The 22,229-nt window shown below is 43.5% G+C and overlaps 1 protein-coding gene across 1 annotated transcript; it reads right to left on the bottom strand.

Moving 5' to 3' along the window:
• Positions 1 to 913: 913 nt before the first annotated feature.
• On the bottom strand, positions 914 to 22,210 carry MIX23 (mitochondrial matrix import factor 23). Its single transcript, XM_004577848.2, has 5 exons — positions 21,510 to 22,210; positions 11,149 to 11,274; positions 9,289 to 9,435; positions 5,759 to 5,818; positions 914 to 1,212 (listed from the first exon to the last, which is right to left on the bottom strand). The coding sequence occupies exons 1-5, from the start codon at positions 21,558 to 21,560 to the stop codon at positions 1,162 to 1,164; spliced, it is 435 nt and encodes a 144-aa protein (XP_004577905.2). The 5' UTR covers positions 21,561 to 22,210; the 3' UTR covers positions 914 to 1,161.
• Between the last annotated feature and the right edge of the window lie 19 nt (positions 22,211 to 22,229).

Here is a 22,229-nt window from a genome sequence, read left to right on the forward strand (position 1 = left end):
TAGCTTCTAAAAGCTATGGCACCTGGCAACCAGAAACGAAACAGCTCTAGTCTCTACCAACAAACTGATTCAACCCTTTGAAAAGACAACAAACAAGAGATCTGTTGACTCTCAGCTTGCTTTCAGCTTCAAGACCCTAAGTGAGAACTTGGTCCAGTGAAGCCTGCCAGGCTTCCAACCAACAGAAATGTGAGACTATGGGTGACAGAAACCAGCCAAGTTTGTAGTAATTTGCTTAGCAATCATAGAAAATTACCGTAATCTTCCCACACCAGAAAATGTTTTTCTGCAATGAACCAACTCTGTAAGTGTATAAGCTCATAGTGAATATCATGTCAGCCCTCTTTTGCTTTTCCTTTTGGATTTCATAGAAATATCATCCAGGAACAATCTCCAACCAAAATGAGTTTCTATATCTGCAAGACAAACCTAAGGCACTAAGACAAAAGTTTCTTTGGACAGTGTCTAGCTTGCAGTCCTGGTGTCTGACAACAAACTCAGGGGTAGATTTTTAGCCTCATGGTTAAAACACCCACATCCTACATTGGAGTATCTGAATCCAACTTCCTGCCAAAGCACAGCCCAGCAGGCAATGGTGAGTTCAAAGAATCCACTTGATTCCTGGATTGAATTTCTGACTCCACCGATCATGCTCACTGTGGGTATTTGGGATATAAACCAGTGGACAGGAGCACTCCGGCTCTGGCTCCCTCTCTTTGCCTTTCAGAAGAAAAAATTTAATTGCAGTAAATCCACAAAGATAAAGGGATAAATGCATCGTATCCAGAAAGTTTGACATCCATGCCAAGAAACCTGCACAATTAAAAAAACGTAGAATGCAACTAAAATTAAAATTGTGTGCAAACTTTCTCATTATACTCAATCTGGAAAACAAATAAATATATACACTGAATCAGAAAATTATTTTAATAGTTACAAAACATCTCTTTTTATAGAATCAGTATAAAATAGCAGTTGATTTCTCCATAATTATCAGAATTATTTATACTTGAGGTCTTGGCTAAGCGGGGCTGAAATCAACAAAAGGTCTTGGACTGTTGGCTCAGAAATCATCCCAGGAAGCCGTCCTGTTGATGCCTGTCATGCTTAACTCTTGTGAGATGACCTGATCTTAAAAAAAAAATTCATCTTTTCTCTTCTTTACTCATTCTTTGGAGGCTTGAAGTGAATTCGGCAGCGTTCATTAAATACCTGAGATAGTTAAACAGAAATAAGTCACTGAGTCACTCTGCACAAGTCTGGAACTAACTTGCATCTGCCATGCTGCAGGATGACAGCAGTTCCACCCCAGCTCAACAGAGCCGGGAAACTAACTTCCTAGGTCCAAAACGCACTAAAGGGCTGGATATCCACTCAAAGCGCAATATGCGCATTTTTCTAAAACTTGAAAATAGTCAAAGAAAAATGAAGACCAAGGTAATTTAACTAACAAACATTTCAGATGTATGTTCTGAGCATATTATAATCAGATAAAATATCTAAAATAATTTTAAGATAAAGCATTTTTCTTTTTTAAAAACAGAGTTTGTTACCTAGACACAAATTTAACTTTTCTAGACGTGTTCTAGATCTCACAAGCAGGTACACTTGCCAGGTAAACAAATCTTTCATTATAAAACAGTGTGTTTACCACACTTCCCAAGAAGCTAAACAAGTAACATGCTAAATGTTACCTGTTTTCAATATGAGCCTGTCTTAAATAAAAAATTTTGATATAATTATTCAGTGATACAATGTGAATTTAAAAAATAAGGAAGTTCCTTATGCTGCGATTTGAAAAGATCTACAACATATATATACTTTTTTAAATTTTATTTTTTAAAAAGATTTATTTTTATTGGAAAGTCAGATACACAGAGAGGAGGAGAGACAGAGAGGAAGATCTTCCATCCGAAGGTTCACTCCCCAAGTGGCTGCAACGGATGGAGCTGAGCCAATCTGAAGCCAGGAGCCAGGAGCTTCTTCCTCCAGGTCTCCCATGCAGTCGCAGGGTCCCAAGGCTTTGGGCCGTCCTGCACTCCTTTCCCAGGCCACAAGCAGGGAGCTGGATGGGAAGCAGGGCCACTGGGATTAGAACTGGTGCCCATATGGGATCCTGGCGCATGCAAAGCAAGTACTTTAGCCACTACGCTATCGCGCCGGGCCCAATCTACAATATATATTAAGGGAAAAAAATAAAGTGCGGATAGGATACTCCTATTTGGATAACAAAAAAGGAAAATCACAACTAAAATTAGAACAGTTACAAATACCTGAAAGCCTGTAACATTCTTTCAGAGGGAAAGGAAATGAAGTAAGTGAAACAGAGAACAAAGAGAATGTGTACTACACATACATACATCTTGTTTAAAAATAATTTAATTATTTATTTATTTGAAAGGGAGAGTGACAAATGGGGATAGACAGAGAAACAGATCTTCCATCCGCTGGTTCACTCCCCAAATGCCAGCAGTGCTAGGGCTGGGAAGGCTCGAGCCAGGAGCTCAGAACTCCATTGAGGTCGCATCCAATCCTCCACCGCTTGGCCTGGGCCATTCGCAGGCAGCTGCACAGGACTCAGAGCAGCTCAGACACAAATGGGACTCTGACACGGAATGCTAGTGTTGCAAGCAGGAGGTTAACTCACTGCATCACAAGTCTGGCCATAATATATCTTTTAATACTTAAAAACCTTCTGAATCAGGTGTGTAACATCGTAAATATTCAATTTAAAAAGTTTTAGTGGCGTGGGGAAGACTGACATTGTGACACAGCATGTTAAGCCACCACCTGTGATGCTGAAATCCCATAAAAGTGCCAATCCCAGTCCTGGCTGTCTCACTTTTCTTAAGGATTTATTTTACTTGTATTTGAAAGGCAGAGTTACAAAAGAGAGTGATCTTCCATCTGCTAGCCCATTCTTCAAATGGCCTCAACATCAGGAGCCATGATCTGAAGGTTCTTCGGTCCTCCTATCCTCTTCCGGTTTCCCAAGCCATAAGCAACGAGCTAGATGGGAAGTGGAGTAGCGGAGAAAGGAGTTTGGCACTGGTACCACGGTGCAGGTTTAGCAGCATCAGCCTATTTCACTTCTGATCCAGCTTCCTGCCAATGGATGGAAGAGCTCTCCCTGTTCCTCTCTCTCTGTGACTCTGCCTTTCACATTAATAATCTTAAAAATATATATTGAGAAATAATTATTTTTAGAGGTAGGAGTTGCAGTGTAGTTAAGGGACTGCATGGAATTCTAATATCCTCTATCAGAGTGCTGATTTAAGTCTAGGCTACTCTGTGCTTCTGACCTGGCTCCTTGGTAATATGCTGGGGGGATGTGGGGAGTGGGAGCAGGCTGCAGATAACAGCCCAGGGACTTGGCTGGGTTCCTGTCACCACATATGGCAGACATTCTGGCTCCCGGCTTAGGGGGCCTAACTCTGACAGCTTTGGGCATTTGGAGAGTGAGACAGTGGGAGGAATATCTGTCATTCCACCTTTCAAATAAATAACTGAGTGGCTTTTATTTTTATAATTCTAAAATATGAAAGAATTTCACAGAATATACTCTAATGCTTCACTGATAAAAGACAAATTCTTTCTAAAGTTGGAAAAAATTCCTCATGTTAGCTATTAAGCATCATCAAAACAAAGCCCTCTTCCTTAGCCATTTCCTTGTAATTCATTTCACCTCAGTTTCCAGCCCTGACACTTCACTGAAAGTCACAAAAGCTCAGGCCAGAGGAGGCTTCAGATTGGTGGCCCTGGCATCCCTGGCTGGGATGATACCAATGACTTGGTTGAATCTCTCCGCACCTTTTTCCTAAACAATCTCCCAGATCCTTTTACTGGTTTGCTGTAAAGAGTGACACTTCCCTCCACTCCTTAAGACATGAGGGGCCTTCCTTTCTGTGAAAAAGATAGAGCAGAATTTCTTAAACCTAGTATCGAAATCAAAAAATGCTTCACTTTTTCCGCTTTATTACATTTTAGGCATCTCACAAAAGTTTGTATAAGGTTTTTCAAGCTAGATGTCCACCATATTCCCACATTCTATTCTAAGAGTAAAGATCATTTCTTGACAAATGTTACCAAAATATTTCAAATAGCACACTTATCATACCAGTGCAACCAGCAAGAGTGGGGAATGTTGGGAAAGGGGAGAGAATAAAGTGTGATAAAGCAAAGAAAATAGTTTAAAAAAAAAAGATTTGCAAGGCCAGATATACAGAGAGGAAGATCCTCTGACCTACAATTCACTCCCCAAGTGACCACAACAACCAGAGCTGAGACAATCTGAAGCCAGGAGACAGCTTCTTCCGAATCTCACTTGGGTGCAGGGTCTCAAGGCCCTGGGCCGTCCTCGACTGCCTTCCCAGGCCACAAGCAGGGAGCTGGATGGGAAGCAGAGCTGCCGGGATTAGAACTGGCACTGAAATGGGATTCTGGCACATGCAAGGCGAGAACTTTAGCCACTAAGCTACCATGCCAAGCCCAGAAAATAGTTTCTTAATGGCTCTATAAGTGGGTGCATTCTAGGTTTCTGAACCTCTCTTCTTAAATACCAGACTGAATACCACTCTATCAGCTAATGTGAAAACAGAATTTTAAACGTTGGACTTGGGCCCAGTGCAGTAGCCTAGTGGCTAAAGTCCTCAACTTACATATGCCGGGATCCCATATGGTCATCGGTTCGTGTCCTGGCAGCTCCACTTCCAATCCAGCTCCCTGCTTGTGGCCTGGGAAAGCAGTCGAGGACAGCCCAAAACCTTGGGTGCCTGCACTCATGTGGGAGACCTAAAAGAAGCTCCAGGTTCCTGGCTTTGGATTGGCTCACTCCATCCGTTGCAGCCACTTGGGGAGTGAATCAACAGATGGAAGATCTTCCTCCCTTTGTCTCCTTCTCTCTATAAATCCTACTTTCCAATAAAAGAAAAAAAATCTTAAAAAAATAAAAGTGTTTGACCTTTGGAAACTTCTTAGAACCCTCTCCAGTCAGACTTTTGTACTTCCCTGACTTCTACATGTTAAGGCCTGGAACTCCCATCTGATTCCTGCTCAGCATCATGCCAAGTGGATAGAAAGCATGTGAACTGGCTCTATCACCATGCAAACCTGCACAACAGGACGGAGTTTCATGATCAGATGCTAAAAGACACACAATTGTAAGTGGGAGCTAAAGACATAAAAGTTTGTGGCAAGGCCCACTGCAATAGCCTAGTGGCCGAAGTCCTCGCCTTGCATGCACCAGGATCCCATACGGGCACGGACCGGTTCGTGTCCCAGCTGCTTTACTTCCCATCCAGCTCCCTGTTTATGTCCTGGGAAAGGAGTGCAGGACGGCCCAAAGCCTTGGAACCCTGCACCACGTGGGGGACCCAAAAGAAGCTCCTGGCTCCTGGCTTCTGATAAGCTCATCTCTGCCCACTGCGGCCACCTGGGGAATAAGCCAATAGATAGGAGATCTTTGTCTCTGTCTCTCCTTTCTATAAATCAGCCTTTCCAATAAAAATAAATAAATCTAAAAAAAAAAAAAAAGAAAATAACCTCTTTGAAGATTCTAATTATAAACATTAAATATGCCCCAGTTAGTTAGGATACACATGGAATGTCTCTAACTCTGTGACCCTTGCGGATCACTAGACTCTAACAATACCCTACCATCCTCCAAAAAGGGGAAAAATATTCTTTTAAGCGAGGATTCCAAGGCACTCTGTACTTCCTTGCTCCGTCCCACTGCTTTCTGAGAATTAGCATTTTATACCTTCCAGCTCCTGTCATTTACCACTTCTTCAACGTTGAGTTCCGACTGCATCCATTTCAACTGCAAGGAAAGGCGGGAAAGTGAGATTATTACATTGAAAGAGCTAAGACAACTCTAATTCATTTTCCTAAAGAAACCAGTTACCACCCTTCTATGCCTTATCCAACATTGGTTTGGAACCTTCATTGTCATAACCCTCACACTCCTATCCAATTAATTTTAAAACCTCATACTAGAGTAGTTCTCAAACTGCTGCATGTTATAATCCTTGGGAACCCACCCTAAAATCCTAATACTCAGGCATTTCACACAAGACAGTCAATAAATATTTTTTCAAAAAGCGTAATTTCACTTATGGACAAAGTGCAAACCAAGTCACATAACAAAATGAAATGGAAGATGTCTGAGAAAATCTAACATTAGTGAGGATGTGGAAAGAGATACCCTGAAACACACTGTCAATAGAATAAGTTAAAACTTGCATGAAAGGTAATTTGGTAAAAAAAAAAAAAAACTTAGCAAAACCTTATATTCATATGCCTTTGAATCAAACAATTCCAGTACTAGAAACCGATCACTGAACTCCAGATTTGGAAAAGGTAGCACAAAGGAATAAAACGGGGAGGCAGCAACCTGACTGGACAGAAAATTACCAAAGACAGAAAGAGAAATACAGCAGGAAAACAGGGAGAGGGCATGGGGAATGTACGTATCCAGTAACCCAGAGAGGCACCAGTGTCTTCATTTACAACGGCCAACCTAACTGTTCAACCAAAAAAAGGAGCACTCCCACTGCCAGGTCTGAGCGGCAATGTCCATAACACTGCTTCTCCTGCATTTGGTCAGACAAATCAGAAAGGAAAGCAGGCCTCAAGCGCTGGGAAGAGAGCTTGGAAACATTCAGGAAAATGAAGAACAGAAGCATGAACCCTCAGGGTCTCACACTGGGGCCATAGATCCTCAGCCACTAGCAGGGCACCTCAGGAAAGAGTCTGAGAAATTTTCACATAACACTAATAGCAATGGGGTCTGGCAGTGATCCAACAGCTCCTTGTAAACTCCCTTCCCAGAGACAGACCCTACATGGAACTGTAGGCAGGCACATGTGGCCCCACTGTGGATGGAGGCTGAACTGCCCCTCTGCCTGGTGGTCCTACTCTGGGGAACAGTGATGAGTGTGACGAGACCCAGCAAAGCAGCCTCTGTTTCTGAGTTTTAATCAACGATGAAGATCAAAAGTCATTAAAGCTTCCCCACTCTCAAAGCCTAGCCAGGCTGCCAAAGAAGCAACTTCAGTCGAAGAATAGGGTGTGACTGGCTATGCTGCTACTAACACAGTATAACAGCTCTCACATGTTTAAAGGAATGTCAAAGAAAAAGTGTATAGACTCCCCTGGATAGCTCCAGAGGGATGATTAAGCAGCAGGATTTGCATGCTACAGGGTGAGTTTTCTCCACACTCAAGAAAATTTGAACAATTATAACTGTTCAAGAAGGGAATGCAGAATGAGCCCACCCCCTCTCAAAACCTCCCTCTGAGCAGTAGTCAAACAAAAGGGCAGTGTTAAAACAAAAATCACAGGAGGTCACTGTTTGGGGCCCCCAAAAAGCCGACTAAAGATCACAAACCCAAACTGAATTGTTAGCTGAGCTTTCTAGAAATCAGGAGTTTTAACACTGCAGAGAGCAAAGCCAGTTACTCATGGTTTCAAGGCTACCAACACATTCACCTCTCAGATGGCTGTTTTGGAGGCTCTGGATCCCAAACAGGTAAGCCTCCTCCTAAGGCCCTACTAGCAGCAGCAGTTAAACAGTTCCAATGAGACAAGCACTCTATCTAACAAACCACTCAGGTAAAGAACTGGGGATTTTTAGACTGGCACCTCTGCACATAAATAAAACATTGATTCAAGTCATCAGAAGGTGACCACCAGTCACAATGTTGTGTCCACAGCTGGAAGACCTGGAGAACGACTCACTTCCAGCACTTAGTAGCTTGCGAGTCTGCAGATGTTAACATCTCTGTTTCCTCCTATGTCAAACACAGAGACTGAGCTGGGACATCCCAAAGAGCTCCTGGTTCTGATGCCACAATCTGCACAGCAAATTCTGGGGGAAAAATGTTTCCTTATTTGCTTACCTACTGATCTAGCCCTCTATACTATCAGGTGAAAGCAAACCTGAAGTCACTTACCCTTCCTGCAGGTGATTTTCTCTGCCCCGAAGGGCCAAAGGGCAGATCTGAGGGCTGCCTGAGCAAACTGTGACACAATCACTACCAAACACCAAGTGGTATAGCAGAGCTTTGACCTTTGTTCTCCACTAACAAGGGTTACTCTTGTCTGACACTTTTTTAACCCCAATTTGCAAACGGTGATTTTTCAGCTTCTTATTTAACTGCCCTGCCCTGCAGCTTCAAGAGTCTGTTGAAATACAAAATTCAGTTACCCAGACTTAACCAGTTTTACATAAAGCACATTAAGCCTTCCTGAAGGGTAGAGGAAAAACATTTAGGCATTAAAATAGAACTTTACAAGCCTGAGTGGTGGCATACCAGCCTAATCCTCCACCTGCAAGCACCAGCATCCCAAGGGGCACCAGTTCGTGTCTGGGTTGCTCCACTTCCTATCCAGCTCTCTGACCATGGCCTAAGAAAGCAGTGCAGCACAGCCTAAGGCCTTTGGCCACTCCACTCATGTGCAGGGCCAGGAAGAAGCTCCTGGCTCCCAACTGTGAATAAGCTCAGCTCTAGCCATTGCAGCCATTTGGAAAGTGAACCAGCCGATGGAGAACCCTTCTATCTCTCCTTCTCTATCTATAAAAACCTACCTTTCACATAAAAATAAATAAATATTAAAAAAAAACACGCCTACATTACAACTGATTTGGAAAAACAAGGCTTCCTTTGACACATCTCTGAGGACCCACCCTTAAAAATGAAAACACTGCGTTGATGGCAGATGAAGTGGGAAAGGGTATGTCCGCAAAAGCCAAAGGCCACAGCAACTTTACACAGCAGGGAAATAAACTATAATGATTTATGTTACAGTAACTGATAACTACTGTTTCTGCACTCTACCTTTTTTTATGGCTGAAGAGTGTAACTTTTTGAAGCCAAATAATCTGTATTACATTTCAGTAGATTTCTACAGAATGAAACCAGAAGTAAAAATTTTTTTAAAAGTAAAAATATTAAGAGATGTTTCTTCTCAAGTTAAGCCCCAAAAAGTAGGCGATTTCCCTAGAATTCCTAATGTGATGTTGGTCTGTTATGATCCTTTAATGGTAGGGAACAAATCAGGGAACAAAAATACAATCTGATTGCAGCTTATTTTTAAATAAAGCTGCATTAATTTACCAATTAAACTCTAAATGTAGTAAAACAATGTTAACTAAAAACAAAGATCTCATCTGCTGGTTTCAAAAAGTAATCCCATGTCTTTCCCTAAATTTTGCATATCATAAAATGCCTTTATTTGAAAGGCTACATTTGGAAAAACTCACAGAAATGTAAACTGTGTTCAACTTACCTTTGTCTGTTCTTTTCTAAGTTGTTTTAATAATGTTAAATCATCCAAATTCTTTTCTCTTTCTTCTCGGAGGTTTCTTACTACTTCTGAGGTCTGGGCTATACAATTTTTTATGACTCTGTCCCTACTGGCATGAGCTGCCATTAACTAAAAGAACAAAGGAACAAGCGGGAAGGAAAATCACATCAATATATCACGTTTTAGTTTTACATAAAGTCCTTACTTTGAGACTATAGAAAAATGATACTTTCTAAAGTAATTAAAAAACAATGAATCCGGGGCCTGGCGCAATAGTATAGTGGCTAAAATCCTTGCTTTGCATGCACCAGGATCCCATATGGGCACCGGTTCTAATCCCAGCAGCCCTGCTTCCCATCCAGCTCCTGCTTGTGGCCTGGGAAAGCAGCTGAGGACGGCCCAAAGCCTTGGGACCCTGCACACACATGGGAGACTTGGAAGAAGCTCCTGGCTCCTGGCTTCAGATTGGCTCAGCTCCAGCCATTACGGCTGTTTGGGGAGTGAACTTTCGGACGGAAGATCTTCCTCTCTGTCTCTCCTCCTCTCTGTATATCTGACTTTCCAATAAAAATAAATAAATCTTAAAAAAAAAAAAAAACAAAAAACACAGGAATCCATGTAAGAGTATCTGCTCAGTCGCCTAAGGCACAGGAAGGAAGCTCCTGAGGGTGAAGGCCGAGGTTCCTCAGTGCGCCCACTGCTCCCTGTTCTTCCCTTCCTGGAGCACGGCCCTTCCCGACACCCCTCTCTCCCTGTAAGCAATCCGTGCCTTCCTTCACCCTACTCCCACCCTCATGCACCTCCAGGCCATTCACTGCTACTCTACCTCACGCTTTCTGGTCCCTTCATACTGTTTTCCAGACTTATGCTAAAAAGACCTTATAAACTTAAGTAATCTGCACATGGTCTTGGTTACAATAAAGACAAAGAATACTACATTTACTCATGTCAGAGCCATTTCACCATCTGAGGTGTAATAAGTATTGATAATGAACATGAGTATGAAGTACAGATTAACGGTTGCACTGATTGTGTGTGTCAATTACAAAGATACCTGCTGGAACAACTCCTTAACAACATCCATCTTAAAAAAAAAAAAATCAAGTACTTCTCATCTATTTTCTACTTTGATTCACAGGGAACACGGTCATGATTCAAACACATGCCCATCACCATAGTCAAATTTTGATAACATTCAGAAATTCAACATTGTTAAAGCACTATTTCAAGTCCATTTACTTTTTAATGCTCAGTACTGATTTTTATGTTTAGTTTGGACAAAATCAACTAAAATTAGAAAAATGCCATAGATTTAAGGGAATATGTTCTACTGGGGAGAACCACACTGCAATTTTTTTTGAGCATTTCTGAAATTTGGAACTGTGCTAAACACCTTAGAACACATTAGAGAAGGCAAATATTCTTCCATGAGCTATAGAAGGAAGCTGGGTCAGGAACAAACGTAAGTCAGGGTGACTATGGGCAATCCAACGTTCTTGAAAACACAGAGTTCCATTTCTTGATTGAGACAAGACTTAGGGAGTCCAGTGGTACTTACTGGCATGGGCATCCTGCTGCAGGCCTAATCCCTCGTGCAAACCTATCTGATCAAAAATCCTTTATACAATAACATGTTGCCCTCTAGGATACAGATGTAGACAGAGAAACCAAAGCATGTCTATGGAACTGTTTGCGTATAGAAACTAGATCAAAACTTCTATATACTTTTAGGAAACCAAAGATGCCATTCTTTTATTCACAGTCATATCTCATTAGATTTATTCTGCCTATAAAGAAAGGCACAAAAAAGCATGAAAGAAAAGACTCAAAAGATGCACTTACAGACTCATAGAGCTGTTTACAGGTTTGGCTGGCATCAATCTTCCCTGCAAAGGAAGCTGTTGGAACCGTAGTGTTTAATTCATGAACTATTCTGTCATCAATTGTCCTCATCACCTTGAGCAATTCCTATATGCATTTAAAATAAAAGAATATAGCCTGAATGGAAAGTTAAATAATAAAAGACAAGTAAGCAAATAATTAGGTCCTAGGGTTTTAAGACAGGAGTTGGGAACCCAAGCCAAATATAATTCAGCTGTAAGAAATTTTTTGTTATGAGTTTAGGCAGGCTATCAAACAGTAACTTCACACTTGACTACAGCCAAAAGGCCCAAGAGCGATACCATCAGTAATTCCAACAGAGAGCAAACTGTCTCCTTAGCTCAGCAGTGACTGTCCCAAGGATATGAACATTTTACTCATGCTGAAAATCCACCTGCTGGTTATGCTGCTTAGCAAATACATTCTTTCCAGTTCTAGCATACATCCAAGGAAGGGTTCTACTTGATTCCCACAAATTCTCCACAGCGCATCCCCTCTCTACCTATCACCGTAAAAATTACTGTGAAAGGAACAAAATTTATGGAAAGATACAAAAAGAAAGTTGTAGCAATTAATAGATATCCTCTTAGGCTTTTATACATTATTTTGTGACAAAATTAAGTTGAACAAAACATGCTGCTACAGCAGAAATTGAATCTCTTTATAAGGTTCTCCTATGCCTGAAACAGGCAAGAATTAGTTCAGCTTTTCCCCAGTAACCTTAACTCCTATCTCCCCGGTATATCCTCCCTCCCAAAAAACCCAACAAAATGGCAGGAAACAGGTGAGGGGAATTGCAGATTCTTCCTCCCCTTGTTGCTACAGAAAGGTTGTGTATCAGCTCATCTGTCTTTGGTTATCATGAGTGGCAGAAGTTTCTAACAGTATCCTCGATTCTGTTTCTTAAAGGTACAAGCTATACATTCCTCCCAAAAAAAACAAAAACAAACAAAAAAAAATCACTAAGCACAGAGAATTAGATATTAGAATATTTTTCTTTTTTTTTTTCTTTTAAAGATTTATTTTATTTTTATTACAAAGTCAGATATACGGAGAGGAGGAGAGACAGAGAGGAAGTGGAGTTGCCGGGATTAGAACCAGTGGCCATATGGGATCAAGGTGAGGACCTTAGCCACTAGGCCACACTGCCGAGCCCAGAATATTTTTCTTACTAACCCTAATATCTATCTGGGCCTGGTTTGGGCTACAGCCGATTAAGCTGCCACCTGCATATCTTTTTTTTTTTTAAGATTTATTTATTTTTATTGAAAAGTGAGATATACAGAGAGGTGGAAAACAGAGAGGAAGATCTTCCGTCCGACAATTCACTCCCCAAGTGACCACAACGGCTGGAGCTGAGTCGATCTGAAGCCAAGAGCCAGGAACTTCTTCCAGGTCTCCCACACGGGTGCATGGGCCCAAGGACTTGGACCGTCCTTGAATGCTTTCCTAGGCCACAAGCAGGGAGCTGGATGGGAAGTGGAGCTGCTGGGATTAGAACTGGCACCCATATAGGATCCCAGCGCATGCAAGGCAAGGACCCTAACAATTACACTATCGCGCCGGGCCCAACACTGATTTTTCAAAAGCCAAGTCTGGCTACTGGTTGGAAATGAGAAACTCAACAGCCTGTCAGGAGAGTACTATAGTGGTCTCCTAAAGGATCAAGATGGTGTGATACAGCTGTGGCAGAGTTAAGAGGTGGTAGTTGGATTTAAGAGCAGCTTTGAAGATAGAGCTAAAAGGATTTGCTGATGAAATGGTGGAAGGAGGGTGGAAAAACCAGGCAGCCTGAGGAACTGAATGTCCAACAGTGACAGTAACTGAGGGGACGGGAGAAGACTGGGAAGGAACAGGAAGATCCAGAGTTCCATTCTGACCCACAAAGTGATGAATATTATGGGATACTGTCATTTATATGATAGAAGTATTGTGCTAATAATTATTATAATCTTTAAATATCACACAGACATATTCACAGAAAGAGAAGATGTCTGGTATGGAATGTTCTAAACAGTACAGCCAGTAACAATATGCAGATGGGCCCTAGTGGTGCAACAGTATGCAGATGGTGGCCTAGTGGCTAAGGTCCTCGCCTTGCACACACCGGGATCCCATTTGGGCGCCAGTTCTAATCCCAGCAGCTCTACTTCCCATCCAGTTTCATGCCTGTGACCTGGGAAAGCAGTCAAGGACGGCCCATTTGGGATCCTGCACCCATGTGGGAGACCTGGAAGAAGTTCCTGGCTCCTGGCTTCAGATCAGCACAGCTCAGGCAGTTGCGGTTACTTGGGGAGTGAATCATCAGACGGAAAATCTTCCTCTCTCTTTCCTCCTCTCTGCATATCTGACTTTGCAATAAATATAAGTAAATCTTTTAAAAAAAAACAGTATGCAGATGTATCCTAATTTACGAAGGCTTGACTTAAAACTTTTCTACTTTACAGTGGGGGAAAAGTGATACATATTTAGAAAAAACTATCCTTTGGATTCTGATCTCTTTGCAGTAGCAATACTTGGTCCAACACTATCTCATGCTTAGCAGCTCCCAGCAGCGAAGTGAGCGTGAGGGCTAACAATGTATCCTCTACAGCACACTGTGTTACTAGCCTACGCTGTGCAGTAGCTCAGGCGTACTAGATGCATCTCCCACTTACATGGGAGATGGAAAGCCAAGGAACTCCTGCCCCGATGAAGCATCAGCTGACTGTTGAAGCTGGGGGACAGGAACATGGGGCTTGATGCAATTACCTCTATTTTTGCATAGGATTAGATTTTTCTAGAACAGAAGTTTTCCTTCTTTTTAAGATTTATTTACTTGAAGGAGATCTTCTATTTGCTGGTTCACTCCCCAGATGGTCACAATGGCAGCAATTTCAGTGAAAAGTTAGGCAGCTTGACATTTCATAAGGGTTTTTTTTATCAACACTGAACTTTAGCCAGTTCTGAGGTTGAACACTGGCCATAACCTCAATCATTGCAGTCAAGTTCCCCTTCAATAAAACAATTTCAACATACTATTAAGTTCCTCATAGAGCAATGGGAAGTTATTTGCATCAATTAGGTAATTAATCCATTTTCCAGTCTCAAAAATGTGACTAGTCATGCACTGCTTAATGATATAATGATCAATAAGGTGTTACATTTCAAAAGGTGGTCCCATGGGATTATATAACGTAGGGATACTGCAGCCATCTAAATTTGTGTAAATACAGTCTATGTTTATACAGCGAGAAAACTGACTAATGGCATTTCTCAGATCATACCTTACAGTTACGCAGTGTGTGACTATCTAATCCAGAGTTTGCGGCTCAATATGGCAGACACTAGTCATGTGATGTAATTTCTGGTTATTATTATTATTACTTTTTAAAGTTTTTTTTAATTTCTAAGAAAATTCAAATTAAACACATCACAAGAACACGACATAGCTGGCAAGCTGATCACAGTGCTGGCTCAAGTCCCAGTCCTCTCAGCTTCTGATCTAGCTTCCTATTAATGCATTCAGGTAAGCAGCAAGATAACTCAAGTGGGCCTGGCACAATGGCTCAATGGCTAAAATCCTGGCCTTGCAAGCGCTGAGATCCCATATGAACACCAGTTCATGCTCCGGCTGTTCCACTTCCCATCCAGCTCCTTATTCAGGACCTGAGAAAGAGTGGAGGACAGCCCAAGTCCTCGGAACCCTGCACGCGATTGGGAGACCCGGAAGAAGCCCCTGGCTCCTGGCTTTGGATTGGCTCAGTTTCAGCCACTGTGGCCATTAGGAAGTGACCCAGTGGATAGAAGATCTTTCTCTCTGTCTCTCCATCTCTCTGTAAATCTACCTTGCTAATAATAATAATAATAATAATAAACCTTTAAAAGAAAAAAAATCAGTGGTTCTGTGTATCTTTGACTAGGACCTGGAACTCCAACAAGCTTCTAGATTTCAGAAAGCAGAAAAAGACAACTCTGCAAATTTTGTAGTGTCCCAGCTTCTCTTACCTTTGTCTCCAAGAAACCATAAAGCTTCGTATGCCATGAAGCTTTAATTTTAGGCTGATGCTATAAAATGTTCTGGCACTTTCCTTGGAATTGCAGTTTGTGTCTAATCTCTAATTACAGGGAGGAAACCTGATCTTCTTGGGAGACAATTTAGGTATGGAAGGAACTCCCCTATTTAACAATGAGATGAAGCACACAGGAAACTTTTTATGTCACAATTTATTGCTAAGATTAATTCTCAGGTAAATTCTTATTAGTTTGCTTCATTTTTCTAGGACATAGGAGGTAATGATCCATGACTCAAACTACACTATACTATGAAGAATGACCTGGAAGTTCTCTTTTATTCCGTCCCCTCTGCCTCAAGACACACAGAAGCAGATCCCATTCTTCCTTCCAAGAAACCCTACCTTTACAGCCCACTCATACTGTGCTTTCCCCAAGTGGGAGACAGGGATCTCCCAGTAACCTACAGAGGCCACTGACAGCCAGCACCTCTAGGGTGTAACAGGCAGCTTTGCACATTACAAAGGGACCATCAAGGATGCTAGAAATTTATCTAGCTAATTACCACATGATTCAAAATCAATTCTGTATAAACAGAGAATAGTCCTCATAGAAATACCAAGATCCAACCATTCTGGGAAGGAGTGCTTAACTGACTCAGGAGGAAGGGGTTTCAGAGTGGTAACAAGTGGAAATTCCAAGTACAAAAAAACACCCAACAGCATGGTGTGTCCAGGAATAGCAAAGTCTGCATGGTTGGACAGCAAAGCTGAACACATGCTGGTGTGGTAAGACACACTTAAAAGGATAGTAGAAAGAAATAAGTAGGCCCAAGGAGAGGCACTTTGGGATCAAACTTTAAAGGTCATCTATGCTATTTTAAGTAGTTTGGGATAAACTGAGCCTAAAAATGGCTGAGACTGTATAATTCACAATAATATGAAGCCACAGGATTCCAGAGATTAAAATGAAAGAGAGAAATGTTGGAGAGCAGAGGGAAGACAGAAGACTACTACAAACATGAGAGGGCTTTAGCAAGGCCAGTGCAGGTGATGAATCTTCCTACAGCCTCGCCTTCATCACCTCAGCCCAGCCAATCAAAAATTACCCCCTCTGGGGCTGGCGCTGTGGCACAGCGGAGAAAGCTGCCATCTGCAATCCCATATGGGTGCTGGTTCAAGTCCTGGTTGTTCAACTTCCAATCCAGCTTCCTGCTAAAGCAGCAGGAAAGCAGCAGATGTGCAAGTGCCTGGGCCCCTGCACCCACAAGGGAGTCCTGACTCCTGGCTTTGCGCCAGCTGAGCTCCAGCCATTGGCGGCCTTTGGGAGAGTGGACAAGCAGATGGAAGGGGTGTGTGTGTGTGTGTGTGTGTGTGTGTGTGTGTGTGTGTGTTCCTTTCTCCCTTTGCAACTTATCCTTTCAAAAAACAGAAACTCTCTAGATTGAAACTAAAGTCTCCCAAACTGGCTTTAATCCTTTATATAATCACAATGTGGCCCTTTGCAAATCCTGCATTTCAGCGATACTTATTTGCTACTTCCCTCAAATACACAATTTTAGGGGGTGGGGTTATACATTATGGCTTGTCCAGAATTCACTCGGTCCTATCCACATAAGGATTCAATTACCATCAGTTGACGTGTTTCTCTCTGAACTTTTAATGCTGTATGTTTTATGCCCCTATTTGGATTAAGTTGATTCTATTCTCTGTGCACTGGGTTTCCAAGTATTGGACATGTTTACAAGTTCCTTTAGGCATGTGGATCAAGAGTCGGAGATGGACATGCAGAATCTCGAGATGGGCACCCAAGTGTCGGCTGCATAATTCCTTAAACATTTTTGTACTGTTTGAACATTTTCATTATTAAATTCTGCAAAAAGTACATCTCATCTTGAAACAAACACAAAATGCCCTCTCATTTTCTGCTCATAAACTAAATGTACTGCTTTCCACATTTAAGATACTTACAGGCAAAATGTAATGATTTAGCAGTTTAAAAAAATATGAACAAAATTTTTTTAAAAAATGAACTTTGGGGCACGGACACTAAAGCACAGTGAGTAAAGCCACAACCGGCTATGCTGGCAACCCACAGGACCCCTGGTTAAGAGTCCCTGATGCTCTACTTCTGACCCAGCTCCCTACTAATTAATGTGCCTGGGAAAGCAGCAGAGGATGAACCCAGTGCTTGGGCCCCTGCACCCACGTGGGAGACCCAGAGGAAGTTACTGGCTTCAGACTGACACAGCTTTCGCTGTTGCAGCAACTGGGGGAGAGAAGTAAGGGAGGAAGGATCTCCATCTCTTCTTCTCTCATTGTGCCTTTCAAATAAATAAATACGATCTTATAAAAATAACTAATTAAATAAGTTAGGTCATTTAAAAAAATTACGGGGGTGGGTGGTACGGTAGCCTAGCAGCTAAGGTTCTTGACTTGAATGTGCCGGGATGCCATATGGGCGCCGGTTCTGGTCCCAGGTGCTCCACTTCCCATCCAACTCCCTGCTTGTGGCCTGGGAAAACAGTTGAGGATGGCCCAAGGCCTTGGGACCCTGCACCTGTGTGGGAGACCTGGAAGAGGCTCCTGGCTTCGGATTGGCGCAGCTCAGGCCACTGCGGTCACTTGGGGAGTGAATCATGGGGGAGTGAATCATCGGATGGAAGATCTTCCTCTCTGTCTCTCCTCCTCTCTGTATATCTGACTTTGCAATAAAAATAAAATAAATCTTTTAAAAAATTACAGGGGCAGGTGAAATGGCTCAACTAGCTAATCCTCAACTTCTAAGTGCCAGGATCCCATATGTGCTGCTTCATGTCCCAGCTGCTCCACTTGCCATCCAACTCCCTGTCTGTGGCCTGCGAATGTATTTGAGCACCCACGTGGGAGATCCAGAAGAAGCTCCCGGCTCTGGGTCAGCTCAGCTCTGGCCACGGCAGCAATTGGGGAGTGAACCAGACGACTGAACATCTTTGTTTCTCCTCTCTGTATATCTGCCTTTCCAATGAAAATAAACTCTTTATATACGTACACACACACACATATGTTATGGTCAGTATTGTAGCCCAAGCACATTTAGTGCTAACTTGTTGGTATTTAGATATAAAAAGTTAAACCTTTACTGAATGGCACGTGGGACACACCAGACCAGTCTACTGCACACAGCTGTACGCACAGGAACCAGGGCTGGAGGCAGGTCTGGTGGAAGCTACTGGGGGTCACTCTAGCTGGGCTGCAGTTTCCACTGGCATGCATGAGGGTCAAGTGTGTACTGGGCAGGGCTGGGCTTGGCCACAGCATCTACTGGTTTGTATAAGAGATGGGGTTGGAGACAGAACTGACTGGACCTCTACAATCACCAGTGTGTGTAGGCTGATGTGGGTGACAGACTGAGCTGTACTCCACAATGGCTAGTACACGCAGGAGTCAGATCTGGGTTCACCTCAGATAAGTTTCTTTTGGGACAATCCCTCCACAACTGAACTGCTGCATTCAGAACTCGAACCACAGGGAAAATCAAAATTTTAGGATCTTCAGTCTGACCGTGTAAAGCATGAGTCAGAACTGGGCCTCCTCAGCTGTTGCAGACAGTGCAGTAGACAGCATGCCCAGATATGGCCGTACATTGGGAACCACGGAGGACACCTAGTACATCAAAAGATGGAGAGCAGAACAAAATGGACAACTCTCCTAGCCAACCTCTGACAGCAAGTAGTGAATGTAGACTCTAAGGCGGACTATGCCAGCCAACGGACCTTGGAAGGATATCTTTATCCTTGCAGCAACAAAAACAGCATCTCAGAACTATTAAAAACCACTTGAGCAGTACCCTCGGAGCATGCTCCACGTTAGGGACCCTGGGGTGACAACAGGTGGCCGCCCCCACCCTCAGGTACCAAGGCAGTTAGGATGCTGGGTATAGGTTCTTCCCTTTTCTCCCTTTCCCCAGATACAGGAAGAAGAAAAAGAAAATTGGAGACAACGGTCTCATCCACTTCCCCCTATGACTCTTCCACTCTATCAGCAGTCCACAGGGGCATGCATCTTTTTCAACTATGTAAACATCACCCCACCCCCTCAAAAGTTAAACCTTTAGGGCCAGCATGGTGGTTAACAGGCTGATCCTCCACCTGCAGCACTGACATCCTATATGGGCACCAGTTTATGTCCTGGCTGCTTCACTTCTGATCCAACTCCCTGCTGATCGAGTGAGAAAGCAGTGGAGGATGGCTCAAGTCCTTTGGCCCTTGCACCCACAAGAAAGACCTGGAAGTTCTCAGCTCCTAACTTCAGATTGGCTCTGCTCCAACTGTTGCAGCCATTTGGAGAGTGAACCAGTGGAGGGAAGCTTTTTCTCTCTCTGTAAATCTGTCTTCATAAAAAAAAAAAAGAAAGAAAAGAAACAAAAACCCTTATAATGGTTAGAAAGGCAATAGCATCACAGCAGGTACTAGAATAAATCTCCCCTCCAAGCTTCCCAATATTCTGTTCTACCAAAAACAAAACAAACAAACAAAAAAATCAAAAAACAAAAAACACAGGTTAAGCTGCTCCCTGCCATACAAGCAACTCTTATCAGAGTTCCAGGTTTAAGACCTGATCCAGCTCTCTGTCCATGAGCCTGGGGAAGCACTACGACAACCCATGTACTTCAGTCCCTGTCACCACGTGGGAAAGCTGGAGAGCTCTGGGCTCCAGGCTTCAGACTGGTCAGCCTCAACCACAGCAACCTGAGAAATTAAACCAACATAAGAGCTCTCTTTTTGGCTCTGCCTGGCAAATAAATAGGCAAATCTTTTAAACACACACAGACACACAAAGTTGGGTTAACAATTTGTGATTAGCTCAAGAACATAAAGCTGTTAATCGGAGCATCAACTCCCTAACCTAAGAATACCACTGCTCAATTACAAGTTCATTCATTCAAGTTTTGACATGGTAACGTGACACAGCTAAGGCTACCAAGAGGTCAGTGAACCTTAGATGTTTCTCTAACCATCTATGTCTAGCCTGTGAAATACTTCACACAAATTTCTATTTACTGGGCAATCCAATCACATGTGAGGTGGCTAAGGTCATGCAGAAAGGAGCAGCTGAAATGGAAAACAGGGCACAAATGACGGCAGAAAGACTGCCTAGAAACTGTTTTTGAAGAAGTGTTTTTGTAAAAAATTTAATCTTGTGGAGATTATCCAAAAATATCACTATCTATACACCATTCAAAATACAAAGCCTGGGCCCGGGGCAGTCGCATAGCGGCTAAAGTCCTCTCCTTGAACACACCAGGTTCCCACGTGGGTGCCAGTTCTTACCCCAATGGCCCGCTTCCCATCCAGCTCCCTGCTTGTGGCCTGGGAAGGCAGCAGAGGATGGCCCAAAGCCTTGGGACCCTGTACTCGTGTGGGAGACCTGGAGGGGTTTCCTATCTTTGGATCAGAGCAGCTCTGGCTGTTGTGGCCACTTGGGTAATGAATCATTAGGTGGAAGATCTTCCTCTCTGCCTCTCTTTCTCTCTGTATATCTGACTTTCCAATAGAAATAAATAAATCTTAAACACACACACACAAAGCCTGCTACAGACAGGTCAATAGCATGTGAAACAATGTTTCTATTTTTAAGTGCTCATTAAAAACGGGTGACTTTCACAGTAACTCACTCAAAATCCAAATCCCTAATTCTGAAATTGTGGTTAATAATTAGCCTTGAAACTCTGATATTTGGGCAAAAGTAGCTTTGTCTCCCTTCAACGTTACAACATATCCCTTGCTAGGAAGCCAACAGCACCCGATCATTTAGCTCACTACTTGCTAAATAATAAAGTGCAGCTTTCTCTCCAATGTTATGATATCTCTAAGAGTCAAGAACGCCAAAGCACCAGGGCAGGTTCTAGAACGGATCTTCCCTACAAGCTCCCAACCATGAACTGCACTTACCGTTTTGTTTTAGCAAAGAAATAAATCGTCCTCCTTCGCTTTTTTTCTCTGCCACCAGAGCTCAACTTTAAATCAGAGAGGCGAACTTGAGTTCTGGGCACTGCTACAGTTGTGACACTCCCGAGTTTGGCCCCGACAAAGAGGAACGACCCCAAATTCCCAGTCCAGGTCTGCACAGCGCAACAACTACGGCCGCCCTCCCGCACCCCACCACGGGGCAGCCTGGCTCCCTGAGGCCGAACCCGCGCCCCCCGTGACCTCCAGCGGCTCCATAAGGAAACCTTGACCTGGCCACTTCACCCACGGCTGGCCCGCACTCGTTCCAACGCGGGACTAGGACATGGGGTCTAGGGACCAAAGGACGGACACACCTGCCACCTGAGGAAAACCCCATTACCTGGAACTCGGCGAACTCCTCACAGTTCACACCGCCACTGGGCGCCGCCATATTGGACAAACGCGAGGACCCCGTCGCAGGCCAATCACCGCGGAGCAGAGGTGGCCGCGGGGCCGCCTGACGAAAGATGAAGAAGAGAAAGAGCCCCCGGCAGCGCCCCGCGAACCCCCGGAGCGCACGACCCGTCTTCGCGCGACCTCCAGGCCCGTCGGGGCTCGTCACCCCGCCGTCCTGCCTTCTGACCCCACTCCCCCCCTTTAGGAGCCGGACGAAGTGTCAGAACCTGAGGGGCTTGTTGGCCCCCTCAGCATCTTCTTGGGAAAAGGAAAAGGATCTGGCGTGTCCACCCACCAGGTCGTTGGAGGAGGGAATCTTCATCTCGACAGGGGAGACTGCTTTAATCCCTCCCTTTCCTTGGTTTTCCCTCAGTTCCCAAAGTCAGGGGCAGGGCGTGGACATTTCTGGCAGTATGGATGGATAAGCCTTAGAAATGACAAAATGCTGTTTCAAAAACAAGTCCGCAGTAACCCACATGAGATCAACAGACACGTTAACTTCTCGGTTTAGCCTGAGAGACGCGCCAAAGGCCAACAAGAATTGGGGCTACAACGACCACAGGGTAGCAGCGGTACATCCTGGTTTATCCAGGGAGCGCATCCTTTCGGGAATTCGCAGGTGACGAACGTCCTGCGTCGTCCCTCCTGCTTTTGCTCCGTTTCT

The sequence above is a fragment of the Ochotona princeps genome, chromosome 3 (genome assembly GCF_030435755.1).
Source record: "Ochotona princeps isolate mOchPri1 chromosome 3, mOchPri1.hap1, whole genome shotgun sequence".
NCBI lineage: Eukaryota > Metazoa > Chordata > Mammalia > Lagomorpha > Ochotonidae > Ochotona > Ochotona princeps.